This window comes from Gavia stellata, chromosome 7 (genome assembly GCF_030936135.1).
Source record: "Gavia stellata isolate bGavSte3 chromosome 7, bGavSte3.hap2, whole genome shotgun sequence".
In the NCBI taxonomy this organism is placed as follows: domain Eukaryota; kingdom Metazoa; phylum Chordata; class Aves; order Gaviiformes; family Gaviidae; genus Gavia; species Gavia stellata.
In genome coordinates, this window is record NC_082600.1 from 34,246,221 (window position 1) to 34,266,170 (window position 19,950).

Here is a 19,950-nt window from a genome sequence, read left to right on the forward strand (position 1 = left end):
TTTGACAGTGTGGTGCATTCTCTCATATATAACTATCATTGCCTGCCCTCTATGTATAAGGTGAGGAAGAGTAGTGGATTAGACAAGGTAAAAAACTAGTTTTCTGCATTTTCCTTATTTCTTTCGTTGCTCCCTCTTAATTTATTTAGCATGGCTGTTTCTCTTCTTTTTCCTATATCCTCATTTTTCTATTTCTCCCTGGTACACTCCCTTCTTCTAGTTATCCAGATCCAGTAAACCAGTAGGTTTCACCACTGCTCTCCTCCAGCTTTGGAGCCAGTGCATTCCCCTCTGTCCATGTCATGTGTAAAGGCTGAATGCTCTATTGCTTTGGAGAGCCAGGATTTCTCTATAACCATCTGCTCAGCTAGCCCCAGAAATACAAGCTTTCAGTATCCTAAAACGAGTATCATAAAATACTTTCCAGTACCCTAAAAGCAATACAAGGCGTAGCCTCTTAGAAAATACTACTGATGTCTTGGACCCTCCATTTTCTGTGCTGATGCTAACTATGGTGCTTACTGACATTCACTTTGGCCCCACTTCGTGTTTTTGATGTTTAAGGTAGACAACACAATTATGTATTTCCTTGGATTCTTGTCCTCATAGTGCACTGACTTGTGGCCTTAGAGTCAAAAGAGAGACATCAACATGTGCCACTTTTAGGAAATATTAGCTCACAGACCCTAAAACAACATCACAGATTTTCCCTGAGCCCTGGTATAGACCAGGTTTATGAATGTTCCCTCTGCAGAGGAACAAAAGAGAGTGATTTGGGGGAAGGAGAGCATAAAGACTACTCTTATCGCTACAGTAAGATGTGCTTCAGCTGCTTTTATCAGAGGGCAGCTCTGAGTTGACTTGTTCTGAAATGGAGGTGAAACATCTTCTCTTTGGTGCCCCATCCTTTATCACTGGCTGCTGCTCCACCTCCCTAGGTGTAGAATTTTGTACCCAGTAACAGCAGTGACACTAAGCACCCAAGACTGGTTGAACCTATTAAAGCTTACAGCAAGAGCCAGAAACTCAATAGGTCAGTGATCGATAGTTACAGTATTCCAACAGCTAATACTGATTCAAAACCTTTCTCCAAATTTTGCAGTAAATGCATTTGATGATAGTTGCCCCATATCCCAGTGAACTGTATTGCACAACAAAAGAGGAGAGCACTGGGTTGGGTTTTGTGCAAGGTCCAGCCTGCCTTAGGAGAGAATTCAGGACTATGACTTTTGAATGGCACCTGAGCTGAGAGAGAGGGATCTGAGTCCTTCCTTCAGTCATTCCTGCCAGCTGGCTTGGTATGTACCTACTCAGTATCCTGGGAAATTGATACAACCAATTTAAGGAATGTATTCTTGGGATCTGTGTCTCACAATGTGTTTTATAAATAAACCAGGTGTGTAATCTAGGTCTTTGGATTCTACTAGATGACAAGGCACCTGTGAGTTAGTTACTGTTCTTCTATCTGCTTTCTGCCTGTACAGTGCAGCATCCTTGCTCCCTCAGCTGTGACCAACATGATCTGAGAAAACGGTTCCTGCCACAGCTGTTAGGACAGCTGTGTTGTAACGGTTAGTCAGAAAGGAGTGGTACAGCAAAGAGACATACTCATATTGAGGTGGCAACTTGAGGTGGTTGTCATGTTTTTAGCTCTTTTCATCTTCAGAGTGAGGTGCAGTGGCCCATGGCTGATAAACTGCAGGGATGGATGCCAACACAGGATTCACAGTAATATAATCTACTGCAGACTCTTTCCAGGCCCTAACGTCCTACCGTTTCTTTGTGTGCTGGGCACTTTCAAATTTCAGCTGGGAATTCAGTCTGAAGCTGGCATCTAACACAGAAGATAATACAGGTAGGGTAAATGCTAGCCACAGTCTCTGGTGCTTGCACTTTGAGCTGTGCTTCTCCAGTAGGAAGGGAGACCTTGAAATAAATACCTGCAATGAGATTCTGCGGTGCTCTGCCTGTCAGTGCTGCTTTAAATACTCTATTTAATAGGCCTGGAGAGTCAACTGATACCTATTCTGGAATCTCGGTGACAACTTGGACAATCTGCCATTGTCTGCATAGCTTCTAAGTCCTCCCTCCTGGGAAGTGTCCCCTTCCAAAGCGGAGTGGTCCTAAATGCACTGGTATGCGTCTAGATCCAACCGTGGGCCTTCTGCGCAGTGTCATGATGTGCTAGTACAAAAGCATCTCCAGCAGCCTGTTTCTTTCAAATGCTTCGCAAGTGCCAAGTCAGAAAATGTTAGTTTTTTGTGGAAAGAAAACAGCTGTTTATTTTATTTTATTTGAATGATGGTGTGGATTTTAATTCAGCAAAGACATAAAGTATGTTGGTAAATTGTGATCGCGTGTAGGTGGGTGTGTTAGTGGGTGTAGGGAGCATATGGAAGAAACTGCAGCACGAGATAGCAACCGACAGAAGGGTTTTAAAAAGTATAAGACAAAGCAGACTTCTCTTAGTACGTTTTAACTCTCCTTTTGGCAATGGTTCATGCTACAACCTTTTTCTCCCACCCTCCTAGTTGATAAATTTTACTCAGATCTCTCTATATTTGCTTTGTATGCAATTCTTGTATTTATAGTTCTAGGACCGAAAAGGTAACACAAAAGTGTTATCAGTAACACAGAAGTAACAAAAAACTTAAGTTTGCAATGCAGAAACCTGTAGGATAAGGTTTTGTGTGTGTGTGTTCGCTGAACATTAGACGTCATGCACTAATCAGGAATGATAGTCATTATCGTTAATCGCTAACCATAACCACTGCGCCCCGGTTTGCACAATAGCAGAGCGAGAGCAGAATTTCCAGGACCTCGGGCTCCCCTCCAAAACGGACCGCGGAGGCCACCGAGTTCGTGTCCCAGCCGTGCACAACACGCGCCGCGGGGCTTAATATTGCCTTCGGGGCTTGTGCCTCCGGCTCCGAGCACCCGCCCGTCCCCGTCCCCGTCCCCGCGCCCCAGACTCGCCCTGCAGCGGCCGCGGGGGCGCGCGGCGGCGGCGTGCTGTTGCGCGGCGGGAGCGTGCGGGGGCAGCATTGCCCGCGGAATGGCGCCGCCAGCCGGGCCGGGGCCGGGCCGGGGCCGGGGCCGGGGCCGGGGCCGGGGCCGGGGCCGGGCCGGGCCGGGGGGCGGCGGCGGGCGGCGGAGGGGCAGGCGCGGGAGGGAGGGACGGGGGCGCGGGGCGGGGGGGAGAACCCCCTTTTCTGTGCCTCTTGGGACGCTGCTGAGGCTTTCTTTGCGGCACAGGCGGAAGCGGCTCTATCGCGTTTCTCTTTCGGGGGAGACTGTGAAAGCAACAAGAAAGATAAAAAATCAGGTCAGCGCCAGCACCGAGTGTTCACTGTGGCGTCAGTGACACCTCTGCTCGGGAAGAGTTAAAAAGGCTTTCGGCAGGGCTTTTAACTGGTTACGGGCTTAACCTGTACCATGTTTATCAAACACCTGGGACCTTACATTGGGTAACAACAGACCCAGAGCCCTGACTGCTCGGTACTCCGAAACGGGCCAGACGGAGGGTCGGAACAGACTGGACTAGAATATTTCAGTTGGACGGGACCTGCGATGATCATCTACTCCAGCTGCCTGACCACTCAGGGCTGACCAAAAGTTAAAGCAAACTGTTAAAGGCATTGTCCAAATGCCTCTTAAACACTGACGGAGGCTTGGGGCATCAGCCACCTCTGTAGGGAGCCTGTTCCAGTGTTTGACTGCTGAAGAAATCAGTTCCTCTTTGAGCCACTATGCAAAGGCTCAGATTTTTGTGACAGGCTTTGCTCTGCAACATTCAGCCTAAGCAGGCTGCGCTCTTTGTGCAGCTCCTTTAAAACTATACATCTCGTGAGTAGAAGAGACAAGGAATAACAAGGATTATACTAACACCTTTCACAGTAGATTGGCTTTACAGTTTATTTATAAGGTCTGCTCTGGTAAACTTTGGAAATCTTGGTTCAAGCTACCAGATCATAAAACATTACCTTCCCAAGAAACATTTTGTCAAAGGCGCTTACATGACTTGGGAGCATAAATTCTACTCAAAGTCAAAAGGAGAATTATGTTCCCAGTCACTTAGGTGCTTTTGAAAAAGGTACCTGGAGTGCTTGGGCTTGGTAAAGGCAACAGATGATATTTCACTACTGAGTCTCATTGTTGAGATGCAAGTAAAACCCGAGTAAAAGCATGGAAGGCTTGCTCACCTTACCTTCGATCTATGAAACCATCAGGTGGTTACAGTTTGTATTTCTAGATACACCTGATGCCAAGGGGGCTAGCCGCAATGCTCAGCTTTTTTTCTGTGTGCCAGCTCACTTATGCTGATGGTCCTCATCCTCACTTGGATTTTTAAGGTCCTTAGATATGGCTGCAAAAGAAGAGTTAATGTGGAGCTTTCCTTTTGTTGAACATACACTGGACAGCGCAAGACAGTGTCAGGGAGAGAGGGCAGAAAAGAAAATCAAAAAGGAGGAATAGGAACACAAAGAGGGGGAAAGAAAGATAGAAAGGGGAGAAAAGAGAAACACGGTGGTAACAAAGGAAAGAAGAGTCGTCCAAAGACCAAAGGCATGCAACATCTGATGACAGAAGAGAAAAAGCAGTTTTCTCAATCCTCCTGCCCTATTTGCAGTTCTTAACCCCACAACTTCTGTGGAGAAGTAATTTTTTAAAAATCTCAGTAAGATTAAAACCGCTGTTTTCTAGTTTTGAGGACACAGAGAAAACCATGAAAATGTAAGAATAGCCCTGAAAGTCAAAGTATGCCTATGCTACGTAGGGCTGTGTAGTGTGGAGATGAACAAACCCAGACACAGCCTGGACAGTTACCCTGCAGCTGTACAGGAGACAGGAGCCTGTGCTATGCTCCAGGCTCCTGGGCCAATCTGTACCTGCAATAGCATCCCCGTACCATCCTGAAGTCCGCTAGGTAGATCAGAAAGAATTGAAAAGCTCTCAGTGTTGTATTTTAAAAAGTCTCTGTAATTCACAGCTCACTCAGCACTCGAAATTATCTACCTCATCAACTAAGGACCTAAAGAGCAATGGACATGTTCTCCTTTCCGATGACATATACCATTTACAGGATACCTCATTGTAGACCTATCGCTGCTTACAAGAGAATCTTCACAACAATCTAATCTAACCCATTACAGCTGTCCTCATTTTACTGGAGGGAAGAGGTCATAAATATATAACTTACAACCACTGCAAAGTTCAATGCCAGCATCAGAATTTGAGTTCTTGTCTCTGAGGACTGTGCTCACATCTCTGAACTCTATTTACACCAGAGGGAGAAGGTTCTTTTTTTATTTGAAATAAGGTGTCTCGAAGTATCATAGAAAAAAAATAATCTTTTAAATAGAATTTGGCATTCTAACCAAACATTTTAAGAGATGTAAATTGCAACAGGTTCTGCAAGAGAAAGCTTTCCATGGTCCAACGCTTTCTGGTAATTTCAGAAAACAAAGAATCTGAATAGAAAACCTGACCTTTTCAATAAGAAAATAAACACTTTGACCTGATTCCTTTTTGGTGAAAAAACCCCATACAACCACAACAAAAAAAAACCCCATTTAAAGTCTTTAATTTTCATTCAAATAGGAAGTAAATATAAATTTGAAACCTTGATAGTTCTTGTAAAGTGGAATTGAAGTCCTTTAGCCAGCTCTTTTTATCTCTTGAAATCACTTTGTGACACATATCAAAAAGTTTGGCCGCCCCTGATATATGTACGTATTAGAGTGTGCACTCAGTGTTTGAAATACAGTGTATGAAATTGCTCACAGCACATTAAGAATGCTCAGCAATGTGCAATTTTAGCGTTGCACTTTATGCTGTGAGACACATTGTGCTGTTAGCGATCTTTTTTCTCTCACTAAGCACACATTATTTGAGTTTTCTAGTTGAGCATACACCTAAATGAATTTTTTACTTTTTTTGAAGAGGGACATATATTATCGTCAAAGACTGGGGTCTCAAATCAACTGTTATTTGAAGACTATCTGCTTCTTCTCAAAGTCCTGTATCATCTTTATATCAATATCCTTTATAGCAAAGCACAAATTCAGAGGATATAAAACCTACAAGCCTAATTAAAAAGGCATTACATACAAATTGCACATTGATGGTAGCGTGCTTTTTTTAAACAAAATTCTGTCCTCTCGCAGGGTTTTTGTGTGACCTTTCTTCATTTCCTTAGTTTGTTTTCTTTTTCAAAGACTTTCAAAGATGACTGCTTTTCATTCATTTTTCCCAATAAAAAATAGCGGTAGTTGCCTCCACTTTACTACACCCTCTCTTTCACTTCCTCTACAGAGAGCTGATCGACCTGCCCTTGAAAAGGGCGAAAAAACAGCTTTGGGGAGCGCCTGTCGAATAAGAAAGTTGCACGGTGATGTGACTCTGTGTGTGTGTGAGAGAGAGAAATCAAATAAAATCCAGAGCTGAAAAAATAATTCACTGTATGTAGCATAGAAGAAAAATCATGATGAAGTCCTGAGCTAACTCACATAATGCTTTCAGGAATCAGAAAAATGACACTGTCAAAACACAACATTAGTTTTCAGAAGCCTTCAGGCAAAATTTTATTTATTTAAAGTTAGCTCCTATTTTAATAACAAAAAAGTGGCAGCATATTCTACATCAAAGAAAAAACTTTTCCTAATGTTTCCATTCCTCTTGTGAAGTACCGGAGCTGAAGCAGTGGAGCTGTCTTTCTCTAAATAATTACGTGAGTGGCAGGATCTCAACCTGAGAAAGCTTTTTGTCTGCGCTGGGGAGTGTAGCATAAAAAGAATCACATTTGGCTTGCCTAATCTGAGCAGCAATATAAGATATTCTGATTTTTAGTATTTAAATGGTTAGTTTTAAACAAGATTCATAACAATGAAAGGCAAGTCCTGAATCAACATCTTGGTACACTGTAGCACCTTGATGAAGGAGGAGTACAAATGAGAAGCACATTCATGGGCTATAGCTCTCCAGTCAAGACCCATTAGCCACGTTCCTTGTGCCAGTGCCCCGGAGGAATGTTCCCTAACAGCACGATGGCACACAGGTGGTGGCTCCTCTTGCGTATTTCCCTCATTTCAGGCATCCTCACCTTCAGAAGCCATACCAAAGCACACTGTTAGGGTAGTTGAAGCATTTGCTGGTTTATACCTTGTTGAAAGGATGAGAGATGTGTTTTAAAGTGCACTTTTGGATCTCTTTCCCGGAAACTCTATTTATTCCTCTTTGTTCTTCATATGTTAATCTTTAATAGTTACAACCAGTAATAGTGAGAAGACAGTCCAGGGTCCATTCCTTCAAAGACATCCTATAAATAAAGAAAAAAACCCCTTAGGTCCCTAGACCTGTTGTTTGCCTTTTAAGCTTGGCTTCCTCACTGGTTCCTAATAATACTATTCCTTCTTGCCTATGTTTCCTTTCTATTATTTCATATCATTTAACACCTCCTGCTGTGAACCTTAACAGATCCAGCTCCAGAGCTGTGCAAATTTGGTTCAGTTACAAAAGGCTCTACATTTGCATGTATCTGGGTCTTGCTGCAGAACGCTTGGGTCTGTGTGGGAGTAGGACTGAACTTTGTTGCAACAAGATAACTCTTACATCTGAGAAACGTATTTCTTCCTTCTGGACCCCTGTTCTTCTACAAAATAAGCTACTGTCAAGGCAGCTACCAACAAAACCACGGGAATCAGAGAAGGTGAAGCTTGCACAAGCTTGCACCCCTAATGCAATTTCACAACTTCTATCTCAGAGAAACAATGTCTTTCTTGTAAAGTGGGGGTACGGCAATAATACGATGTACCAAGGATGTTATGGTTATTGAGAATATAGATCTCTGCCTGACGGAGCCCAGAAGAGGGATTTTTTCCCTTCTACCATGGCAAAATCTAAAGTGGAACAAGTCTTCTCATGAGTACCAGTACGTAATAATGCTGGCTGCCTGGTGATGCGGCTTTGAGGCTGAACTCTATGGTAACTGTTCTTCTGCCAAAGCAAATGCCCCTACTCGAGGGACCGCGGAGAGCGGAGGAGCTCTTCTCCCAGCAGCATAACCTCAGAGACCTGTCTACATTCACACCGTGCAGAGGAGGCCTCCAGCGTGTGTGTGGCTGTCCCGGTGATGACCCTGGCAAATTCTGCGCAACGGACTTGTAAAGCACTTTGGGATCATCGGGGATGAGTCACGCTGTAAACTGTATCGTTAATGTTGCTAGATGTATTACAGACTTCTCCTGTGATCTGAGACTGCTGCAGGCAGTGTTCTGGGAGAAAAGCTCTCCAGATTGTGCTCATGCAAATAGGTATCTGTGATCACATTCATTATGGTTCCCACTACAACATTACTTTCACACTCTGGTGTGCAGCTCACTCAGTCTAAACTTTTTGTTATTGCAGGTTGTATGACTACAACATAGCATCTCTTTGCCAACACCTTTACAAGGGTGAGAAAACATTATTTCAAAGCTACAAATATGGAAATAGAGGCACAAGAAAACTAATGGATATGCTTAAACTCACCCAGGAAAGGGGTGGCGTGATCCTAACCTATGCCTCCTGACTCTGGAGTCCCCTAACAAGTTACTAGATTGGGGCAGCTGTCAATTTGTTCAGGGCATTTAGTTCAGCTTATCTTTTTGTTCTGAAACATTATTTTCTTCTAAACTGGAAATTTGAAGAATTTAGAGAAGAGCAGGAATTTCTGAAAGCTGGGAAGGACAAAAGTGAAAACTGACCTATTTTGAGCACATCCTGTTTTTACTGTGGACAGTAAGTCTTGTCAACTGGGTTAAGTTATGCAAACAGTACTTCAAAATGATTTAGGAATAAATGGTACAACCACAAAATAGCAAGTTAATAGGAAATGGAGGATGAGCAGACGTATCCAAGAAATAGTTTTCAAACATTGCAAATGAAATGGAGAGTCAAGACAATGACAAGGAGACTGCTGCCAGTGACATATCCTGTGAGAAGATCCTTGGAAGAACCTGACTATTTGGGAATATAGGGAAAAAGCAGACAGTGCTCTAAACTATAAGAAAAGCAGGAAACCTAGGCATGAATTAATCCAACAGAAGTCAAAGCCAAGAAATTGTGAGCAGTGAGTCATCAGTAAAAGGGCACTTGCATGTAACATACGGGTTCAGTTCACAGGTACCCAGTCTGTTTTTTAAAATTAAAATTTAAAATATGTCAAAAAAATTCAGTGTTCAGATGAAAGTTGAAAAAAAGAAGCTTTCAAAATCTCAAGTCTGTATTTTGAATGTTTGGCTAATACATCAACACAGGCTGGCTTGCCAAAAATATTAAAATACAACTAAAGAGATCATAAATTAGTAAATTGTCAAGTAGTCTTAATATGTATTGCCAATGCCAGACATTTATAAAAGTAAAAGCAGGTTACTTAAATAATAAGTGCCAGTTACTACTCAGAAAGCTCAGGACAGTTTTCCTTTAACAGACAGAATAAACTAGGTTTGCTTCACCAAACCCATCCTGAAAGAAGTAACAAAGATTTAACTTGGACACATGAAAAGTTTCTGTATTTTAGGATTTCAGTGTTCATTTAGAGAACTATTATACCATGCAGTACAAACCTTTTATTAAATCAGTGCATTCATTTATTTGAAATAAAAGTTTTATTCAATCACTGTATTTTGATAGACTAGACTACTGCACATAGACAGGAGATAATGGATGGAACAGGATGTCCTTGAAAGAGAAGAGCTGCTTCAGATCACCTCTTTAATACTCATGAGACATCCTGCTTCCAATGCCCATCAGACTTCTGAAGGCTAAGAGGAAAGATGCAGCAATGCTATCTGGTGTAACAAATCAGCTCCTGAATCACCTAACTATAAAACTCACAGGGAAAAAATTAAATAAGCTCTGCTTAAAATATCTCAATGTCATCTTTAAATCTATTTAGGAAGATCAGCTCTGGTGCCTTTATAGCAGCTTAGCCATGTGCATTGTAAAGGCTCGCTGGTACTGTAGCCATCACTGGGTTTTGAAATGACTAAAACACAAAGTTATTAAATCAGTTTTGGTCTTGCAGTCCCATTTGGTCAGTTCACTTTAACATGCTTTCAAGCAATTAAAAAAATTGATATAGAGAGATTTTTAAAAGAGGCAGGAGACAAAATTTCACTAACATAAAGATCTATAAGACGGCATAGATTTCTTTTGGGAAAAAAAAAGAAAAGATGTGTAAGCCATATTCTAACACTTGTTACAGCAGAGAAAAGAAAAATTAAAACCTCGGGTTACATTTTTAAAGACTTTTTCCCACCTACTACATAGCCCTTCTGCGTTCTGAGCGCTGGAACCTAGATCAGCCAACTTCTTGTGTCTTAACAGGCACACAAAACATCTTCCTGCAGGCTTAGTAGAAATCAGAGAAACAGAAGAATTTGTGTACATATATATAAAGTCCTCAAAACCAGTATCTTAGCACAATATATGAATTTATAATCTCAAGATTAAAACCTGCTGGGGTAAACACTCACCAAAGCTAGTCATGAAAAAAGAATCAACCAACAAACCCTGCATCTATAGATTTTAAGTATTATTGTCTTTCCCTCTTTCCGCTAAAACATATGAGTGTGCGTGTGCGTGAGTGCGCACGTGCCCACCTCCCCACCTCCCGTCTTCAGCTAGCACTTTTGTTACAAAGAAGGTGAAAAAGAGCTCTGTGAAACAACTTAGTCGCAGTAGGACTCAGTAATTATGATGGAAGTATGGCAGCATAAGGCAGATAAAAGTGTTAAGTTATTTCTTTCTATTATAAAAGTCTTAGGTCTCTATATGGAGCATCACTTTACTCACCTACCTTGCGTATCGTTGTTGAACAACTTGCCTTGTTCATACTTAAAACACCACAGACCCAGCTTATAGTTTTAGTTACTTACACCACTTAGAAGCTGTATGAAGCCTCTCGAGGAGAAAAGGTCAGCAAACTATTCTTTGTTAGCTATTCACAAAGTAAGCCTATTGAAGTTCTAGTCGTCTCAAAAAAGGAAAAAAATTGTTTTCTGTTGAGAAAAAAAAAATCACACTGTTTTTCAGACCAATGCATTCTGTTACCATTTTTCAATGCACATCTACTGGGGAAAAGAAGGATAGTTTGAGCCACGAATCTTGCAGGAAAACTTGCAGAAAAAGCTGGTTTCTTTAGGAGCAAACATCCTGCCACCTTAAAATATGCAGTACAGTACAAAACCCAAGATCAGCATGTTTGAGTATCTTTTTTAAACTTACTATGAAAAAAATGACTGCTAGAGGAGACGTAGTCAAACTCATACCATCTATTTGACTTCCATATGTGTCTATGAAAAATTAAGCTTTGCCCTCATCTCTCTGAAAGTATCATCTGTTTCTCTTTTCCTATTTCAGTCCAGCTCGTGTCTCTGGTCTGTGGGCACTCCACACTGAAAGAAATAAAATACTGGTATTTCCAGGGAGAAGTAAGAAAATTATTTAGCCTTCTAAAAGAGTAGAATTCAAACAAAACAGACACATCCAGGTATTAACAAGTTCTTTTCTGGTCATGGGAAAGAATAATCAAGTATGTTTAAGTCTAACCTAAAAATGATACTGAATGCTAATGAACTAATATATCGTTAACAGATTCTTCCCTTTTTTCTTAAGAAATTTAATTTAATAATCCATGTATTTATACACTGGTATATAAAAAGCTCTTCACCTTCCCCTTTCTAAAGATATTTAAATAACGGTGAAAAAAATAGTTCTTATTAAAGTGGATGGCAGCTCTGCTGTATTACTTGATGTAATGGTAAGGAACAATGACATTTTATAATCTCTGTTTCGAGTAATGATCAGCATAATATGCTGGACACACACAGAGCATCTAACAGAGGAAGATCCTCTTATCTTTAGTCACTGGCTTCGTATCAGCTGCTGCCAAATGCATATCTGGTGCGGGTAAGAAAATGAAGCTGGAGTGCTAAGTCCACCTCTTAGTCACCCCGATGTAAACTTACTGCCATGCAGGTGGCTTTTGTGGCTTTTGTCTCAGATATACGCTGGTGTAAGAGAAGGACAACTGGAGTGCTGGGCATGTAGCTCCAGTGCTCACACACTGGAAGAGAAGCAATGAGAATATATAGATGTAGAACACAGGCAAAGGTTTGATACTCTTTTTTGAAGGTTTAATTTTACAGCCTTTGTCTGAAAACAAGATTTCTCTACAGTGCCTTACTGCCCCAAGCAAAGTCCAAAAGGCTTTCTCTCCTATACTGATCTTATATCATGTTATGAGTAAAATATCAGTTGCAATGAAATCGACAGGAGCTTCACCTATGCCTCTGAGCCTGTTTTAATGAAAGCAGTGGTAAAACTCCTGTTGATTTTCTGAAGAAGACTGAAGCCCTGGGGAATATTGGTAGCTCTTTAATAAGTGCTGCCTACCAGATGTAAAGCATGAGTATGCCCACTATTGCCTCAGAAAGCAGGATGGCAAATCCGACAGGCTGGCCATCATCTCCATTATTCACTTTGGTAAAACATGCATCCTGATTACCCCTCTGAATCATTCTTCCCCGGTGCAACAAAAGGGTTAAAATCTGGCCACCAATAAAGTCTTAATGAGTTGGCCTGAAGTCAGTAAATTCAACTTAGAATTGAAAGGAATCAAGTCTTTAAAACAGTACTGCAGCTAATGTTCTGATTTCACCTCTATCCAAAAGATCTGAAGTTATAATCCATTTATTTTAACCAGGCCTAAATATATCAAACAAAAGAACTGATGTGATCAGAGCAACTGACATCTCCCAAGAGCCACCAGCTATTACCAGAATGTATCTAAAAATAAGTGAGAAAAAAGCACAATATTTTGAAAAGAAACCTTTATTGTTCATACAAAGCTGACTCTTGTCACATATCATGAGGCATCATTAATAAGCTAAATATGACTTTGCTTAAATCAAACAATATTGCTTAATGAAAGTATCCAACACAGTTATGATCAATTCCTTTCTTCGTTCTTTCTTGGATGGAATGTGTGTCTTGCTATCAACTCATCTCTTTTGAACTGCTAGCTTAGCCAGCATGTCACATGAATAACTTCCTTGCCAGGTAAATCCACCACTGGTGCTAAAATCAGAGCGGGGGTATTCTTGCTGAAATATTTTTCCAGGTATTCTTGCAGTCCTAAAATAGAAACAAAACAATTAATGAATCCTCTTTGTCTCATTTTCTATTGTGTCCTATTTCTTAAAAATTATTTCTAAATACATTTTTTAAAATTATTGTGGAGTAGCAATTAACAAATGAAAGTGAAATGCAACTCTTGAGTTTTCACTTTATATAGAAGGAAGAATCACCATCTCCCACCTCCTCATCACCTAATTTGAGATTGACTTTACACGTTGCCTAAGGCCATAATTCAGCAAAACAGTTAAAAGCGTGTTTCTCAACCTTGAGTGAGTGAGTGGTCTGTTGATTACAGATATAGCAAGCTGAAACTAAGTTCAGGTAGTAAAAATAACTAAAGGCCAGTTGAAATTCAGTTCTTTGTAATTTTTGATGTTTGGATGATCAGCACGTAGTTGTCTATAAAGGAAATTCTGCTCTTAAGTCCCACTGTGGTGCATCAATCTGCTAAAAGTTAAAGTGGGCCATTTTAAAAACGTTATGAACATGATTTCCATTTGAAATCAATGGAAGCATGCCATGTTGAAGATACAATGGAGGAAGTCCAGGGATGGCAACACATACGACTGCATATTTAGGATTATAGAGAGATTCAAACTGATAAAAATACAGAATCTAGCTATAAAGAGCTGTAAAGAGACTGGTATGTGACAGAATTTTGTAATTTTAAAGTCCATTATGGGAACAGAAATGGTAACGGAGAAGATCTAAATAGGAGAATATGGGCAAAAACTAAAGAATGGGCAACTTAAATTCAGCATCAAGACATTTCTGGTCGTGTTGCAGGCTCAGTGGACATGCTAGAAATCCAGCCACACAGAACCCTTAAAGACTACCATAAACCATATAAATGACCCTACAAAAGGCAGTTTCCTAATGGTAAGGTACAGCCTCCATGGGTTTTGGTTTCAATAAGTTATTTCTGTCCACAGCTTCTGTGATTATGGTGATTCTTTATAACACAAAGCAATCTTGGCTAGAGAGGGTGTAAAGAGGGCAGAACTTGAAGACTGTCAGAGCTTTTTTTTTTGGCATCAGTGCCTGTGAAACTGTGAATAGGCAGTTCAGTCAAAGTGTTACCTCATCCAGGATAAAACAGGAATTTTGCAATTGTATTCACTGAAGCCAAAACTCTTCTCTCTTGCTACCTGGCAGCAGTAGCATAAATTAATATAATAATGACAATGCTACCTATGAAACGTTGCAAAGACAGTACCAGTCTTCTGAAATTCTGCTGACTTCCTTTTGTATTAACATCATTGACATTAGAGGTGAAAACAGACAAGGGTGAGCCAAAGATCAACAGTCACCTCAAAGGTCAAAGGACTTCTACATGTTGTGTGTAAAAAGGGACTCAGTCTATGTATTGGAGATATTCAGCAGTGACCCGATAATTAAGCATCAGCTAATGTTTTCATTCTAAACTTTGACATCAGAAAACTTTATAGCTGTGCTGGCTCAGAAGGCATTAAGTGGAAGTGGGAAAAGGCAAGCCACCTCAAAAATCACCAATTCCACCCTATTAAAACTACATTTCCTTTTTTTCCTCTATTAAAATTGTGAAAATATAATTTTAGTCTTCAACATTTTTCACAGGCTTAAAAGCTGTGCAACAGTACTAAAAGCTACCGTAACAAAACCAGGGACTACTTTCAAAGGGAGAATTTGAAAGTGAGGCTATCTGGAAATATAACTCCATTCTTTTGGTTTTTTGAGATGGCCAAAATAGCCATAAATATTTACATCTGAACACACCCTAGCAGACTTGGTTGCCAGCCAGAAAGAGCCACCTTTCCAAAAGACCACTGCCTTTTCTATTGCAAATGCAAACTGCTGCAGCAAAGCCTGCATGTATAATTGAAATGTGGATGAAAATCTGGGACATATGCCTCTAAATGCTTTATTATACTTATAAATCAAATAGTTTGATACGAAAACATTCTACTTTAGACGTGCATCTTTATATATTTAAAAAATGTGGATAAAAGTCTGCTCGTGCAAATTTCCCCTGAAAAGAGGAGACTTGGTCTTCTAAAACAGTAAAATTGTACTCTAAGGTCCCACAGAAGACAATGCACAATTAGTAAATCTGTGTCAGCCTATGTAATCATAGTCCAAGAATTGACAGCTATGTATTTTACCTGCTATAATAAGTTACTCTAAATCCTGCAATACTAATTGTATATTTTTAATGATATGACACTAATAAAGACACAATCTATATCTTTTTCACTCATGCAAATTATGCTTTTAGATAAATAAGAGCCTCAGTCATGAGCATGAGTGCTTTCTGAAGTATGTAATTCTTTGTTCAAATACAAAGATTTCAAAAATGTCTTTCCTTTATATCACTTATGGAAATGTTTGCTCAGTTGCATGCCATATTTATAAAAGTTGATCTTAAAAGTGAAAACAAGTAAAGGACAGGCGGTTACAGTGACTGTGTTTACTGGAACTTTAACAGGAGCTATATATGATTGATATAGGTCTTAAAGTTATTTAATCTGCCCTGATACAGCATGTTTATTAAAGTACAAACAAAACCAGCTGATTAGCAAGCAGCAAAAAAGTGGTGTGTATTGTGCATTTTTTAATTTCATTTCCTGTGACAGTCAGCATTAATTATTATTACCACATGAAATTTGTCAAAAGCAGGCGAGCTTCATTCTGTAAGATGGATCCCTGCTACCCCCAACCGATCAGCAGAAGTTCAGGGCACAGGTTCCATATAGAGCTTCTTTCTGTACCTATATGCATTTTTCTATTGACCTGGGTACAGCTGAGGGATATGGACATAACCAAAACTTAAAATGAACAAAAATAATTCAAAGCCTTTCCCTCTCTCACCAAAAATTCTGGCATTACAATCTATTTCTGCCATTCCTCTGTAAGGACAGGATACTTAAGAGCAGTAGTTTGATGATCTCTCACGTTGACTTGGCAGCCCTTCCATATAACATGGCACAATCTAACACCATAAGCTATTGTTTTTAAAGGTGCTTTTCACTCTAAGTAGATAAAACAATGTCCTGGGAGCCCCTAAAGGGTCATTCCAAATGATTAGGAAGATGATTTTTACATCTGTGCTGTCATTGGCTTCAGCAGGATTTAGGCAGTATGAGGTGAGGCCACAGAATCCACTTATGTTTCCAAAATCAGGTCCCCATTATTGCTGCCGTACTCTTGCTTCACTGGATATTTGCAGGGCAGGAGTAATCTAATAGTTCATAGTGAAAAGGAAAATGGTAACAAAAAGGAGGATCACATTTAGCCCAGTACATAAAAAATCACTTTCATATTACAACTACTATCTCTCCTTCGCTTTTTAACCAAAAGATACTGTTACATTGCTTAGAGCAGGTTTTTAAATCCCCAAGCTAATAAAGCTCCATTGCTTCAGCTGTGGAGAGCTGACATGCAGCATGTACTTTGAAAAGATGCTTCACAGGGGATCAGGTTCCTAACAGTTGACTAAGAGTTCCAGTCCCAAAAGATGTGCCCCTGGTGTGCAGAACACTTAACCCTTCGACCAGTACCAACATGACTATTCACAAATTATTGATGTCCCTAAATCCCTGGCAGATTGCAGACAGTTCTTGTCTCCCTTGAAGCCAAAGCATATGGTCACTAATGAGATGGATTAAAAAATACATATACACATTCAAGGCTTTGCCACATGAATGTAAAGCCACAGAAATGGTAGAAGGTGATTGAACTGGACTGAACACTGTTAAATACATGATTAGCCTCTTGTTATGGATCATTTCCATTGATCTATATACAGTTCCACAGCATAGTTTAATTAAAGCTGTCTTGAACAAGCCTCTGCCTTAAATGATCAGGCAGAGCAATGAAAGGGTGAAACATGAGGAACTGGAGACCCCCCCTCCCTTTCTTAAACATCCAGCTGACTGTCTCTGTGGTTTACAACCACAGCAAGGAAGGAAAATGTGCTTTTAAAAAATTACCTGGTTTTACTGCTGTTTATGAGGCTTATGTGCCAAAGAAATCAGTTCAGGATTTTCCCCACACTTTTACTTAAGATAATATAAAATGACATAGTGGAATATAAGATTTTAAAACAAAACCCTGTACAATTGGCTTGCTTCATTTTAGTTAATACTTCGCTGTCCAAAATAAGCCCAGTAAACAAAGATATACTGTTGGAATATAAAAGCGAGTCCCTTTGCAAAACATGATTTTGTGCTGATTTTTTGTTGCAGCTGTGAAAATTTTAAATGACAATAATGTGGACATTTTGCATAGCCCAATACTTGCCTTTTCATATGGTACTTTATGGTATTCTTTACTATTCTTGATGACATTATTTCATGTTGGTCATGTTGGTCATTTCCCTGTTAAGGGACCGGGTTTTCAAAATTGCTCTGCCCACAGCAAAAATGGAGGCAACATCTTGTAAATATTTGTGTTTCCATTTTGAAAACATATCAGCTAAATCTTCAAAAATACTAAGAGCCTACCAGTTCCAGGGAAAACTGGCCAAAGATATGTTACTCAATGCTTTTATAAATTTCTTCCTAAATTATAAAATTTGAAGTCAGTCTTGATTGTTTTTCAAGTGGGAAGCATTCATATGCACAAAAAAAGGCAACTCAACAATAACTAAACTTAGGAGGATGGGAATGGAACTTGCTTTGGAAGCCACACACTCCTGATTATTTATCCTGGTTATTACACTAATTTCCCTTGGTCCTTCTGGTTTTGAGTGAGTTACAGTCTGACTTTGGCTACTTATAAGATCAGGATAGTGATGATTTGCATATTTCTAATGATGATCAGGGTGTAACTGAGTTTTGTTAAGGACTGGTAAAAAGGGGAGTTCCCCAGCACCTTTTGGGAGACCAGATTAGAGATGATGCAAGCTCCTTCATGCAATACTGATGATGCACTTCAATCACTCTGGCTTGGGAAGTTTGAATACGAGTTAAGCAGCTGCTTTAAATTGCAGGGAAGTCTGTTGCCATGATACATGAGACAAATGACTAATATGAATTTAGATAAGGCTGTGAAACTGCTTTAAACCTGTGATTACCTAAGCCAGTCTTTGAAACTATGACAATAAAAGAATTTGTGTTCTTTGCTACATAACTTTCAAAATCTAATCCATGTTGTGAAGATTTCTTAAGCTGTGTCTAGATTTCTCTCCCTTCTTTCAAAGTCAACAATCGATGAATGAGCTTTCCTGTTGCATGGTAAATACATAATAACATCTGTTTAAAAAAATTAAAAAGTAACTGGCGTAATTTGGATTTCAAAAAACCCACAAATTTACTGTTTCAGGCCTATTTGTAAAGTATACATACCCCAAAATTAAAAAAAAAAAAAAAAAAGAAATTACAGAGGGAGTTGCAGTTGCATTCGGAACTCAGGTCTCTACAAACACATGCCTGGTCAGATGCATAAACAGCCATGCAGATCTGCACAAGTCTGTATTTACAAACAATTCTTTCATAAAAATGTCTCTTCAAGGATTCGTCACATTTCAATTTGTCTTGCATTTATGGACCCATTTATACTGAAGGGCTTCTTGCTTCTCACACCAAACTAGTTGTAACCATGCAAATGTCTTTTTCAAGTAATCACGTAACAGATGAAAATACAGCCTGGACTGGAAGCACTAAAGCCAAAATTAGCCATACTCTTTTGGCTTGTCCCTAATACCAAAGAACCATTTTAGATGACTGCAACCTCTTCTGTGAAGGATATGTTTATTAGGATCCAGACTGATAGGACTCTGCCATTTTGGTCATAAAATACTGTGAGTTGTAGGCACAGACACATACAAAACAGGGTAACACTTCACCCAGCAGACCATTCACTAAATGAAATCATAGAATCACAGAATCATAGAATGGTTTGGGTTGGAAGGGACCTTTAAAGGTCATCTAGTCCAACCCTTCTGCAATGAGCAGGGACATCTTCAACAAGATCAGCTTGCTCAGAGCCCCGTCCAACCTGACCTGGAGTGTTTCCAGGGATGGGGCATCTACCACCTCTCTGGGCAACCTGTTCCAGTGTTTCACCACCCTCATCGTAAAAAATGTCTTCCTTATATCTAGTCTGAATCTACCCTCTTGTAGTTTAAAACCATTACCCTTGTCCTATCACTACAGGCCCTCCTAACAAGTCTGTCCCCATCTTTCTTATAAGCCCCCTTTAAGTACTGAAAGGCAGCAATAAGGTCTCCCCGGAGCCTTCTCATCTCCAGGCTGAACAACCCCAACTCTCTCAGCCTTTCCTCATAGCAGAGGTGTTCCACCCCTCTGATTATTTCTGTGGCCCTCCTCTGGACCCGATCCAACAGGTCCATGTCTTTCCTGTGCTGAGACAAAAATCTACAGTAAAGGGAAGACTACAGTTTTATTATATTTTACTGTTAGTCCTGTTTGTGCAGGCAACTTCTTGTCCCCATCCCGAACCCGAAAAAGCAGTTTTAGCAATGTTTTTACACAGGCTACAGTGAAAACATAATGAAAGTTGCTGTAGGCTTGTATGGGTACACACAGGAGTCTGAGCAACTCTTTCTACAGCTGAGCAGAGGAAGAGGAAAATGAGCTGTGTTTCCCTGCATGCCTTACTGATAACTCCTGCTCTCAGAATCAGTGAGGAGAAGTTGCGAGTGTGCAAGGTAGCGGCCGTGGACCTTACTGTTCATGGGAGATAGAAGAAAGATGGGTGATTGGCTTATCTTAATCCAAACTAGTTAGTCAATGAGGATGCCTGTGCTCTGCACCAGCAGCAGCCAGA

The 19,950-nt window shown here is 40.2% G+C and overlaps 1 protein-coding gene across 3 annotated transcripts in view; it reads right to left on the bottom strand.

Moving 5' to 3' along the window:
- Positions 1 to 12,952: 12,952 nt before the first annotated feature.
- DPH6 (diphthamine biosynthesis 6) overlaps positions 12,953 to 19,950 on the bottom strand; it is a 215,752-nt gene continuing 208,754 nt past the window's right edge. For all 3 annotated transcript variants that reach the window (XM_059819671.1, XM_059819670.1, XM_059819669.1), the window contains one exon: positions 12,953 to 13,179. In XM_059819671.1, the coding sequence (XP_059675654.1) occupies positions 13,064 to 13,179 (116 nt within the window). In that variant the 3' untranslated portion in view covers positions 12,953 to 13,063. The remainder of the gene's footprint in view (positions 13,180 to 19,950) is intronic.